Consider the following 13,792-nt stretch of genomic DNA (forward strand, 5'->3'; position numbering starts at 1 on the left):
ACTTACTCATGTCACTAGTAATCCCTTCATCAAGGTCATTAATGTAAATTACGAACAAGAGAGGGCCTAAAACTGATCCTTGTGGAACGCCACTAGTGACTAATCCCCATTCAGATTTCACTCCATTAATGGTAACTCTCTGCTTTCTATTGGTAAGCCATGCCTCAATCCATGCTAGAACTTTACCTCCTATACCATGAGCTGCCACTTTTCTTAAGAGTCTCTTGTGAGGTACTCTGTCGAAGGCTTTACTAAAATCCAAATAAACAATATCATATTCCTTATCACTGTCAACTGCCTCAAATGTTCTATTGAAGAACGTCAGTAAGTTTGTCAGGCAGGAACGACCTCTCGTGAATCCATGCTGAGATTCATTTATCAAGTTATGCTCTTCAAGGTGACTTCTGATAATGTCAGCTATAATTGATTCTAATAACTTGCCCACTATAGATGTCAGGCTTATTGGACGGTAATTTGAAGGAGTGGACTTATCCCCTGATTTGAATATAGGAACCACATTAGCCATCTTCCACATCTCTGGCACAACACTGGTAAGGATGGACGCATTGAATACACTCGTTAATGGCTGACTAAGCTCCATCTTGCATTCCTTAAGTACCCTTGAAAACAACTCATCGGGTCCCGGGGACTTATTTTGTTTCAGTTTGTCTATCTGTTTAATAACCATGTCCCTCGTGACAGTAATATTAGTTAACTTAAATTCATCAGGAACTAAATAATTGTTAATTACTGGAATCTCATTTACATCTTCCTGTGTAAAAACTGACAAAAAATAGTCATTAAATAAGGAACACATTTCCAGTTCATTATCCGTCAGCTGTCCATTCCCAGATTTCAGAGGTCCTACTTTTTCCTTCACCTTCGTCCTATACACTTGAAAGAACCCCTTTGGATTAGTCTTTGATTCATTAGCGACTCTAATTTCATAGTCACGTTTAGCCTTTCTAATCGCCTTTTTTACTTCTCTTTTAAGCTGAACATATTGGTCAGTAAGGTTAACCTCTCCTCTTCTGATGCGCCTATAAATTCCCCTTTTCTCCCCTAATAGATGCTTTAGCCTCCTGTTAACCCATTTGGGATCGTTATTATTAGACCTAATTTCTCTCTGGGGAATGTATATACTCTGGGCACTGTGTACATTATTAAGAAAACAATCATAAAAGCAGATCCCTTCATATTCATAAGTATGATTATCGTCAATAAAATCATTAGCTAGATAACCCCAATCAAGATTAGACAGATGTTCCCTAAGTCCATTATAATCGGCAGAACGAAAATCGGGGATTTTTACTGTATTATCATTATTCTTGCATTCCCAATTAATGCTAAAGGTGATGGATTTGTGATCACTTGCGCCAAGCTCTTCAGTGATCTCCAGATTATTCACGAGTGTTTCCTTATTTGACAAGACTAGGTCTAGCAAATTATTACCCCTGGTAGGTTCAGTTACACTCTGTTTCAGAAAACAGTCCTGAACTGTTTCCATGAAGTCACTGGACTCTAGATTACTTGTCAAAGAATTCCAGTCAATTTGGCTAAAGTTAAAGTCCCCTACTATGACTACGTTACTGTGTCCAGAAGCCCTAACAATTTCGTTCCAAAGAAGTCTCCCTCTATCGTGATCCAAGCCTGGAGGTCGGTATATTACACCTAGAATTAGTTTTTCTTGACCCTCCACGAACTCTACCCAAACAGACTCTGTTACTGCTCCATCTATTTTTATACCTGTTTTTATGCAACAATTAATATTTTCTCGAACATACAATGCAACTCCTCCCCCCTTCCCATTACATCTATCTACATTGAATAACTTAAATCCCTGAATATTACACTCAGCAGTCATATCCCGACTCTTTAAATCATACCACGTTTCAGTTAATGCAATGATATCAAAGTTCCCAGCACATGCTACCAAACGTAGTTCATTAATTTTATTTCTTGCACTTCGACTGTTAGCATAAAATACCATCATATGTTTTTTCTTCTGCACATTTTTCCTATTCATCTTTGTTTTTACACAATTTCTGAATTTACCCAGAGTTACTACATGACAGTTACTATTAAGATTCTTAATATCAGAGCATAAGTCAATATATCCATACTCATTATTAATCATTTCTAAACCCATACCTCTAACTAATCCTAGTTTAAAGTCCTAACAACCCCCTCAACTGAGTTAGCAAGAAAACCCACACCTGCCCTGGATAAGTGAACCCCATCCCTGACATACATGTCATTTCGGCCATAGAAGTTGTCCCAGTTGTCAATGAATGGTACTGCATTATCCTTACAGTGTTTATCCAGCCAACAATTAATACCAATTGCTCTGGACAACCATTCATTACCAACACCTCTTCTTGGCAAAATGCCACATATAACAGGGTGCCCCCCCTTCTTCCTAATCATGTCTATAGCTGTCCTGAACTTTCTAACTAAATCCTCACTTCTACGCTTGCCTACATCATTGCCTCCAGCACTGAGGCAAATAATAGGATCGATCCCATTACCGTTCATGATGTTGTCAAGCCGGCTAACAATGTCCTCCGTCCCAGCCCCAGGAAAGCATACCCTTTGTCTCCTACTCCTGTCCTTCAAGCAGAATGCCCTATCCATGTATCTAACCTGGCTATCCCCAACAACAACAATATTCTTACCTTCCTTGTTGTCGTTTGTCGTGACGATCCCAGTAGTAGACTCACATTCGTCGGGTAGCACCGAGAATGCGTTGGAGGTTTCCACGGGAGTTTCCACAGCAGTCTCTTTCTTCTTCATCGTTTCTGGCTTTCCATTCGTCTTCTTGATCGTCAACTTCGTCGTCCCCTGCTGTCCAGCCACTGACCACGATCCCTTCTTGACCTGAGGACTCGAAACAGGAGGACTACTACGAATCCTCTTGTTTTCCTCAGTCAATCGCCGTATCTCCATCTTTGCTGCCCTCAATTCTTCCTTAAGTTGCTGGTAAAGTTGCTCGATGGAGGGCATCTTGGTTCAGTCCACGGGAGCAAACAAGACACTTCTTCACAGAGTTAAGTACAGGTCACCACTCAAGAGCACACAAACAGGTCTTCACAGAGCTAAGTACACGTCACCAAGCTAGTTAGTCCTTTAAACGTGCATGCAGGCGAGATTTCTTGCAGTCTTCAAGCTGGCACTGGACAAGCACCTAAAGTCGGTACCTGACCAGCCGGGCTGTGGCTCATACGTTGGTTTGCGTGCAGCCAGCAGTAACAGCCTGGTTGATCAGGCTCTGATCCACCAGGCTGCCTGGTCACAGACCAGGCCGCGGGGGCGTTGACCCCCGGAACTCTCTCCAGGTAAACTCCAGGTAATTTATGAAAATCTGTCCAATAAGCCACTTGTGAGGCTGAGGTACCGACATCAGAGCTCGGTGTCAACAGAGCTTGCCAGGGTAAGCGACTCACTTGGAGGCAGTCCAGACAAATTTTCACACTTACTGACACTCAGTGTGTGAGACGAGAGCGTTGCCTACCTAGCCACGGGACCAGCATGTCCTGGAGTGGAGAGACTCGCTCGTGGCGTAGTCACTAAGTCCAGCATCCAACGCAGTGTAAGTTTATTCAGGTATACACAAATAGTTACACAGATTATCATACATAGCAGCATATGTGTAGATTAGATTTTGCCACCGAAGTGGCTAGTTTATTGTGCACCCCATATCCATCCTGTGGACGGTAGCGCGAGAGCATATGGATACACAAAAGGCCTAGGAACTAGGCCCCAAAGGGTTAACAGGAATACATATGGATTTATATCTACATATCTATAGTTCACTTATCTGTTACAAGCAAATTTAGGAAATTTGCTTAGTATATCTGGTATCTTATTTTCATTAATAAGATATCTTGACATGTCACATAGGTTATTATACTGTCTGTCTCTGTATTCCTCAATAAGTGGACAATTAAGCACATAGTGTTCAAGAGAATGACCATATGCCTGATCACATAATTTACATTTAGTTTGATCATCATCTGTGTGTCTCCCAAACTGCCAGAAGTACTTGTAACCAAGCCTAAGCCTGGCCACTACAACATCAGTCAGTCTGTTCACATTGCAAGTTGCTCCATAAACATACTTATCTACGTTCATGTTATCATAGTGGGTTATAGATCTACTCAGGCTTCTAACTGCATTCCTATAACAATCATTTTCATTATTTACTTCTCTCCTAATATTATTCCTAATGCTAGACACAGTTATACCAAAGTTATATTCTACATTCTCCTTCTGGATACTCTTCTTGGCTAACATATCAACTTTATCATGAAGGAGTAATCCAATGTGTGATGGGATCCATAGCAATTGTACATTAATTCCTTTGTCCCTAATTTTTGAGTATCTATACCTGGCTTCCCCAATGAGCATGTTGTTGGAGTCATTATATGAGCCAAGAGCCTTCAATGATGACATAGAATCAGTAATGATGATAGAGTCAAGCTCAGTGTCATAGGTTAGCTTTAGCGCCATTAAGATTGCAAACAATTCAGTTTGCAGTGTAGACGCCCAGTTGTTAATTCTTATGCCTAACTCAACAAATTTATTATCGTTCTTAACTAGGGAGGTGGCAACAAGAGCAGATGCAGCCCTGCCAGAAGACTCCTGTTTAGATCCATCAGTGTATATAACTTGTGATAACTTGTTACTACCAGCTAGGTGAGAAATTTCTTCTTGAGCAGTTGCTCTAACAAGAGATTTAAGGAAGGGATTACTAGCAATGAGCTTCTTGGGAGGAACTTGTAGGTATGTGATATTAAATGAACACATCTTCCATGGAGGGGTGAAATGCTCTTGTTGCCTACAGTGATACAGTTCATGCAGGTTATAAAACTTAATGCAATTGCACGTTTTCACAATCCATTTAGATCTGTGTGTATTTACCTCTAGACACTTGGTAAGATTCACTGTGACAGTGTCTGGTTCGTTTCTCAACATTCTAATACCGAGTACAGTGTTAATTTCAACAATCCTATCACTGATACTAGAAATACCAAGCTCCTTCCTCATGTTAAGAACTTTTGTAGATCTGGGACAGCCAAGAATAATCCTGAGAGCTTCATTTTGCATTAACTCCAAGGGTCGGAGAGAACTTTCTCTAGCTAATATCAACATGGGAGCAGCATAATCAATTAAGGACCTAACATAGGCTATGTACATCATTCTCACGATTCTCACATTTGCACCATAGTTGGGATTGTAGCCAGCAACAGCTTTGAGAGCATTTAGCCTAGCTTTACATTTCTTGTTTAGTTGTGGTATAGGCCTTAGACAAGGATGTGTGATGTCACCGTGGTTGTTTAATATATTTATAGATGGGGTTGTAAGAGAAGTAAATGCGAGGGTCTTGGCAAGAGGCGTGGAGTTAAAAGATAAAGAATCACACACAAAGTGGGAGTTGTCACAGCTGCTCTTTGCTGATGACACTGTGCTCTTGGGAGATTCTGAAGAGAAGTTGCAGAGATTGGTGGATGAATTTGGTAGGGTGTGCAAAAGAAGAAAATTAAAGGTGAATACAGGAAAGAGTAAGGTTATGAGGATAACAAAAAGATTAGGTGATGAAAGATTGAATATCAGATTGGAGGGAGAGAGTATGGAGGAGGTGAACGTATTCAGATATTTGGGAGTGGACGTGTCAGCGGATGGGTCTATGAAAGATGAGGTGAATCATAGAATTGATGAGGGAAAAAGAGTGAGTGGTGCACTTAGGAGTCTGTGGAGACAAAGAACTTTGTCCTTGGAGGCAAAGAGGGGAATGTATGAGAGTATAGTTTTACCAACGCTCTTATATGGGTGTGAAGCGTGGGTGATGAATGTTGCAGCGAGGAGAAGGCTGGAGGCAGTGGAGATGTCATGTCTGAGGGCAATGTGTGGTGTGAATATAATGCAGAGAATTCGTAGTTTGGAAGTTAGGAGGAGGTGTGGGATTACCAAAACTGTTGTCCAGAGGGCTGAGGAAGGGTTGTTGAGGTGGTTCGGACATGTAGAGAGAATGGAGCGAAACAGAATGACTTCAAGAGTGTATCAGTCTGTAGTGGAAGGAAGGCGGGGTAGGGGTCGGCCAAGGAAGGGTTGGAGGGAGGGGGTAAAGGAGGTTTTGTGTGCGAGGGGCTTGGACTTCCAGCAGGCATGCGTGAGCGTGTTTGATAGGAGTGAATGGAGACAAATGGTTTTTAATACTTGACGTGCTGTTGGAGTGTGAGCAAAGTAACATTTATGAAGGGATTCAGGGAAACCGGCAGGCCGGACTTGAGTCCTGGAGATGGGAAGTACAGTGCCTGCACTCTGAAGGAGGGGTGTTAATGTTGCAGTTTAAAAACTGTAGTGTAAAGCACCCTTCTGGCAAGACAGTGATGGAGTGAATGATGGTGAAAGTTTTTCTTTTTCGGGCCACCCTGCCTTGGTGGGAATCGGCCGGTGTGATAAAAAAAAAAAAATTGTGGTATAGTGGATTTGTTAAAGGGTACATCTACACCAAGATATCTGTAAGTTTTAACGTAGCTAATGATTTCACCCTGCAAATAGATGGGTGGGGGATGTCGTTTGCTTGTTAATATCTTAGTTTTAGAGGAAGATATTATGAGGCCTAGTCGATTACAAATTGCTTGAACTTCATTAAGAATGGTATTCATCTTCTTATGCCCTGTTGTATGGATCATGATATCATCAGCATAGCTTATAGCTATATGTTTAGGTGAGGCAGGTAGAGCATTTAGGAGAGCATTAATCAGAATATTAAATAGCATGGGACTAAGAACTCCTCCCTGCGGTGTACCTAAAGACATTTCTTTAGAATCACTTCTGAAGCCTTGGTAAAGGACAGAGGATACTCTATTTGACAGGTATCCTATTATCCAGCAGAGTAAGCTACCACCAATATTCATTTTGGCTAGTTCATGTAGTATAACGGTTCTGTTCGCAATATCAAATGCAGATTTTAGATCAAGAAAAGTGGTAAAACTAGTAGAGGTGTGTGCAGTGAGAAAGGTGGAAATACAGTTCTGCACACTTTTACCTTTCATGAATCCATAGAGGTAGGGGGAAAGTTAATGTCTGATTCTGTAGTACAGTCTGTTAAGCATCATTCTTTCAAAAGTTTTACAAAGACAACTAGTTAAGGAGATCGGCCTAAATGTATCAGGCTGTTGGGGCTTAGGGATAGGCACAATGAGACTATTGGTCCAGGAAGTAGGAAGAACGCCCTCAATGTAACTGAGATTATACAGTGCCAACAAAGGGTTATCAGGCACGTGCCTTAGAGTTCTGAGAATATCATAGGTTATACCATCCTCTCCAGGAGCAGTTGATCGACCTTTGGTTAATGCATTATCTAATTCATATTCGGTAAAGAGGCAATCACTCTCATCAATATTTTGGCTCATAAAATTAATCAGTTTCAACATTTCTTCAGAAGTACTCTCTAAATTTTTTCTAATATGAGATGGAAGGCTTTCATGCCTGGATGTTTTGGACCAGTCATTTATGAGGTCATTTGCTTTTTCAAGAGGAAAGGGATGAGCAACATTGCCAGTCTTTTTCCTGGTTATTTTATTTATACCTTTCCAAGCCAAACTCAAAGGGGTGGACCTATTTAATCCACTAACAAACTGTTCCCATTCCTGTTGCCTAAGTTCTTCCTTTCTATTCCTTGCATTTGTTAGTGCAGCTTGGAACGTTCTGAGCAGGTCTGGGGTTCTACATTCAGGGTATGCTTTACCAATCCTCCTAGCTGCATGTGTTAGATTGCGCAGCTGTGGATCATTATAGTATTTACATTGGTTTTTATTGTTATTTATAGTGGAGGGTTTTTGTTTCCTATTCCTGCCCACTTGATCTGTGAGAACACTCTCAATAGTGGTAATTAAATCATCATTAAATTTTTGTGTGCCAATGGGCTCGTAATTCTTATACCATTGATCCAAGTGGTTAATAAAGTTGTCTCTGTGTTCTGGTTTGAGAATAAGTTTCCTCCTTCTGTATTTAGCTCCTTGATTGCTGGAGATGTGATCAAGATTGACAGTTGTTAGTCTTGGGAAGTGATCAGATAGAAGATCATCAACTATGACATATGTGTAGAGAACCTAGGATAACCCAAAAAGTCAAACAAGTGACTGGTGGTAGTTTGCGGATTTTTTTTTCTGTCTAGGGTTTGGATTGTGAGAAACATCTTTCTATTAGTTAATACTTATTTTTTCGCTCACTACGAGTTGGTTTTGAGTGTATTATAACCTCTGAGAGTAGTTATGAGGTGTTGGGCCGACACTACTCACGGTGCAGTGAACCTTATATACCAACAACAACAACAATGATGGCGTCGCTGGTGGTACCACGGAGGTGGTACAGGTACCTGGACACTCTAAATGCCAGGTACCTGGGCTCTCTTCGTGCCAAGTACCTGAATTCAGTCAGTATCAGGTACCTGGACACACTCAGCAGTAGGTACACTGCATCACCCGGTAAATATAAGCTGTTCTATCCTGTTTAGTTTCACTGAAATGCTACGCCAGGTTTCAGGTTATTAAGTAAGTTTATTTAGGCACAGGTACACATTAATATAGTTTCACAAATTATCATACATAGTAAAATATTTGTAAATTACTTATGATAACCCAGAAAAAAATCAGTGACTTGTTTCCCCAATGAAAATAAGTCACATCGTCTGCCTGTTTTTGGTTGTTAATTTACATATGTTACTATGTATGATAATTATAATCATCTAAATTTGTGTCAGTGTACTTATGAGTACCTGTACCTAAATTTACACCCTTCTAGCAGGTGCCTTGGTGTTGGTGAAGGTGACTGAAGAGAGTGCACCTATCCTCTTCTTTGGATCGAACCTCATTGTATAACCCATACAGGTGTAGGGCTTCACTGTAAAATGATAACTATATGAAGGTCACAGTCCTCATAGTCACTGTATTACACTAACATATACAAATAATTTATAAAATATCTAGTATTATGTCACTAATACACCGTGGGAACTGCTGATAACATGTGGTGTTTCTGTGGCAGTATTGTGGGCCCCATGGGAGTAACTGTGGCCCCATGGGAGTGTCTTTCTTTGTCTCTGGCCCCATGAGAGTGTCTCTGGCCCCATGAGAGTGTCTTTGGCCCCAGGGCAGTGTATTGGACCCCATGTGATTAACTTCGTTAATGACTGCATACCAGTCAATACATGCAGTGTTTATATATGCTGCTATGTATAGCAATGACTCTCTTGGGTTATCCTAGGTAATATACACTATGTAAGATAACTGTGTACCTGTGCCTAAATAAATAAACTTAGTCCTCGATTCTATTCAAGGGACACCTGTCTTTCAAGAAATATATACCAGGCAAACATAATTGCTTGAATTACAGAACATAATCAAGGACTAAGTTTATTTAGGCACAGGTACACATAAGTACAGCTATACATAGAGAAAATTACCTGGGATAACCCAAAAAAAATCCAGGAAAAGTAGTATATTGTGCTTGTAGATATAAGGTATAAGCATTACTGTGGCAAATAATACACACTTCGGCCACAGTTTTATCTTTCCACTTGTTCCAAAGTGGCGATTCTGCAACACATGTAATACGATCATTAGTTCGTACATACGTGTTCCATACGATTCTCAGATGTGTTTGTGATTAACTTAGTTGATTCCTGCACACCAATCAGTACATGCAATGTTTTCATATGATAATTTATTTAACTGTATTTATGTGTATATGCTTGGCTGAATAAACTGACTGACTTGACTTACTGACTGAACTGACTGATTTGGTTGACTGTACTAACTTACCTACTTGACTGGACTAACCTAGTGACTTGACTTTCTGACTGACTGACTCATTTGTCTTACTGTCTTGACTGTACTGACTTGATTGACTCACTGACTTGACTGATCTACTGACTTGACTGACTTAATATACTGACTTGACTTACTGATTGGACTAAGTGAATTGACTGACTCATATTTGACTTACTGTCTTTACTGTACTGACTAACTGAATTGATTTATTGACCTGACTTACTGACTGTACTGGCTTGACTGACTGGACTACCATCCACCTCAGCCAAGTAGGGCCACAGCATGCCTCTCCACTCCCTTCATAATCATCGAAAAACACCAGCACCCACAATTTAAGGTAAGAAATATTCCTCTTGCATTTGTAGCCTTAAGCAATAAAAGAAACTTAATATATAACGACAATGAATGACAATTACATTATCATTTTTATTTTTGTAAGATTTGGAGACCTAAAAAAAAAAAAAAAAAAGTGACTTTTTTGGGGGTTTTTAGTAACATAACCCTATTTTTCCCATTAGTTCTTCAGTTCCTTTAACACGGATTCATCTTGCACTGCATTTTCAGGAACGTACTACCGTGGTAATCAACGGTCTATGTACAAAAGTTGTGGCTACTTGTAGTCCTCCTAAGCACTCTGTGGTAAAGTCAGTACAATCACAAAGTTGCCATATAAAGGGATTTTAATTCACTTCTCAATACTCCTTACACAGTTTTTCTTTAAACTACAGTGGTACCTTGAGTACGAACTTAATTCATTCCAGAAGGCTATTTGAGTGCCGTTACCGAACGAATTTGTTCCCATAAGGAATAATGTAAATTAGATTAGTCCATTTCACACCCCCAAAAATACACTTACAAAAGCACTTACAAAAATACACTTACATAATTGTTCGAGCTGTTTGAAACTCAAGGCACCACTGTATTTGATGAAATTTTAATTTCATGTATTGGGTTTCTGTGGAACAAAAGGATTCACTGAGCATAATTCACATAACAGACTTGTTCTTTGGTCCCTAACCTGGTAACCTATCATTGTTAATGTTTCTTTCTTCACATAGCTATGTATACATGTACATCATAAACATGCTCATCAGCTTCTTGTTTTCAGGAACACTACAGCGGCATTTTGTCACTTTAGTACCAAGTACGTCTCATATGGTTGCTGATGCTCACATTAAACTTAGGCAACAGCAGGAGGCAGTAAACCAAGTTATGTGCTGCACACCCTCAGGACCACTTATATACTCACGCAGAACTACAAGCTTTTTTAATAAATGTAAGTTTTATAACTATTGTACTGCATCTGTCACCTGTCAGAATGCAGTAAAACATATATTGGGACTCAGAATCAGAGGGCTATTGATATTAAGGATACTTTACCATCATACACTTAAAAAAATTATGTTATTATTATTATTAACACATCAACTCTCTCCCACTGAGGAATGGTGACCCACAAAATAGAAACATGTTCACCATTATTCATTCAGTATCTATCATGTCAAAAAGAGTGCAGACCTCACAGTTCAAAGAGCCTTCTGTACTGCAGTAACTGTTTCCCACCTCCAGGACTCATCCACTGAATTTAAATGACAGCTGTTAATTGCTCAATTTCTTAAATTGTCTAGACTTTTTGTTAGTCTCAGCAACTTGCTCTTTTGTATGTTTACTTTTAATTGATTCCTTTTACACACCCTCCAAAATTTACCCACCAACGTTTGCAACGTTTCTTCAGAATTTCAGTCAAGTAATGCTTCATCAGCAAAGATCATTGTTCTTTATCTTTTAATCTCACACCTCTCCTCTACCCCGTAGTGGAAATATAAACACATATGCAGTATAATGTGATCCTTTATTGACAACGTTTCGCCCCCACAGTAGGCTTTTTCAAGTCACAAACAGATCTACCTGGAGTGGAAGGTACGCGAGTATTTATAGTCAGGTTCAGAATGCTGAGGTCAGGTGGAGAATGCTGCATCTGATGATGTACCGAGTAGGGTTATAGAGTCTAAAATCTTGGGTAGCTTGGAAGGGAGATTGGATAAGTTTGTGAGTAGACCTTCTGCAGTGTTCTTCCATTCCTATGATCTTATGTGGGATATCGATGAAGAAGTTTCTTGGCAAGTGGGATACCAGGCTTGTGAGGTTTTGGCAGGCCGTACATTCTGGCAGGTCTGGGGTTGCTGGGTATGGTGTGCAGAAGTTTCTTCCCACTGAGGCCCATATCCTCGGGAATAGGCAGTGCTCCCCACCAACTCTCAGGAATTCTTGCAAAACACCTCTCTAAACTCTTGGGCACTATCAGTCCAGCACATCTCAAACACTCGGGTGATCTTCTCATTCGCAACATCAACATCAGGAACAAGAAACTTTCCAGCTTTCACGTACCTTCCCTATCCACCAAAGTACCTACTACACAAGCCATCGATCTCTCGTGCAGGAAAATTGACGATTCACTTGATCTTCCTATTCCAGCCAACGATTTCATCGACCTTGTTGAACTGTGTGTTGGCTTTACTTGTTTCTCTTTCGAAAATCACCTCTTTCAGCAGACTTTTGGACTACCCATGCATTCACCACTCAGTGCGGTCCTGGCAAACCTATACATGGAACATCTAGAAGCTGAGCGTTTCTCCACCATTATTCCTTCATCTGTCACCTGGCTCCGTTACGATGACGACATTCTCCTCATAACTCCTAGACGCTTAAACGTCCAAGCTCTCCAAGACAAGCTCAACCAGGTCGAACCTTCAATCCAATTCACACTTGAAGAAGAAGTCGACAACACTCTTCCTTTCCTTGAAGTTCTTCTCTGCAAAGCTGACCATGAACTTAGTTTTAAAGTCTATCGAAAACCCACCAACCAAAATGATCTTCTCCACTTCTACTCTCACCATGACACCAAAACTAAACGTGGTGTAATTATAGGCTTCTGCCCGCACTCAGAATCTGCAGCAATGAGTTTCTTGAGGAAGAATGCACTATAACTGAACAAGTATTTTCTAAACTCCACTATCCTCGTCACTTCATCAGAGACTGCAGACGACGGGCATTAAACATCTTCAACACACCCAGAGAAGACACTGCCGAGAAGAGATGCATAGTCCTCCCCACCAACTCCATTGCCAAACATGTTTCCAACATCTTTTTCCAATACCTCATTCCAAGTATCTACCTCCACAACCACGACCATCAAGGACATTACCAGTGATAGACAGGACAAGCTTCCATCCTCTGCAGGGGTATACATAATCCCTTGTAATGACTGCAGCGAATTATACGTGGGCAAAACATCAAGGGGCCTCCAAACACACATCTCAGAACACCAATACGCAAGCAGGTCTGACAATACAAGGAATGCCTGTGTACAACACTGTAATTCACACAACCATTTAATAAACTACAGAAACTCAAAACTTATTGCCACAGAAGACAACACTCAATACCGAAGAATCCTGGAATCATCGCTTATCTCTTTATCTGACAACTTCAACCAGAATAATGGCTTCTATAACATAGCTGAATCACTTGCCAAGAAACTTCTTCATCGCTATCCCACATAAGAGCATAGGAATGGAAGAACACTGCAGAAGGTCTACTCACAAACTTATCCAATCTCCCTTCCAAGCTACCCAAGATTTTAGACTCTATAACCCCACTCGGTATATCAGATGCAGCATTCTGAACCTGACTATAAATACTCGTGTACCTTCCACCCCAGGTAGATCTGTATGTGACTTGAAAAAGCCCACTGTGTGGGCGAAATGTTGTCAATAAAGGATCACATTATACTTCATGTGTGTTTATATTTCCATTGTGTCGGTATTTATATACCATTTGTTTCCACCCCGTAGTGTTCGCTACTTTTACAACCATCTATAAATATGTTAAATAACCATGGTGACATCACACATCTCTGTCTAAGGCCTACTTGAACTGGAAAATAATCCTTCTCT

The 13,792-nt window shown here is 40.4% G+C and overlaps 2 protein-coding genes across 3 annotated transcripts in view; one reads left to right on the plus strand and one right to left on the minus strand.

Annotated features, from left to right (window-relative positions):
• The window catches only part of LOC128697282 (zinc finger protein 271-like), a 193,557-nt gene that overhangs the window by 60,838 nt on the left and 118,927 nt on the right, over positions 1 to 13,792 (minus strand). The gene's annotated exons all lie outside the window — the stretch shown is intronic.
• Positions 8,322 to 13,792, plus strand: part of mRpS5 (mitochondrial ribosomal protein S5) — a 54,784-nt gene continuing 49,313 nt past the window's right edge. For both annotated transcript variants that reach the window (XM_070094862.1, XM_053787329.2), the window contains exons 1-2: positions 8,322 to 8,492; positions 10,945 to 11,112. In XM_070094862.1, the coding sequence (XP_069950963.1) occupies positions 8,342 to 8,492; positions 10,945 to 11,112 (319 nt within the window). In that variant the 5' untranslated portion in view covers positions 8,322 to 8,341. The remainder of the gene's footprint in view (positions 8,493 to 10,944; positions 11,113 to 13,792) is intronic.

Source organism: Cherax quadricarinatus, chromosome 48 (genome assembly GCF_038502225.1).
Source record: "Cherax quadricarinatus isolate ZL_2023a chromosome 48, ASM3850222v1, whole genome shotgun sequence".
NCBI lineage: Eukaryota > Metazoa > Arthropoda > Malacostraca > Decapoda > Parastacidae > Cherax > Cherax quadricarinatus.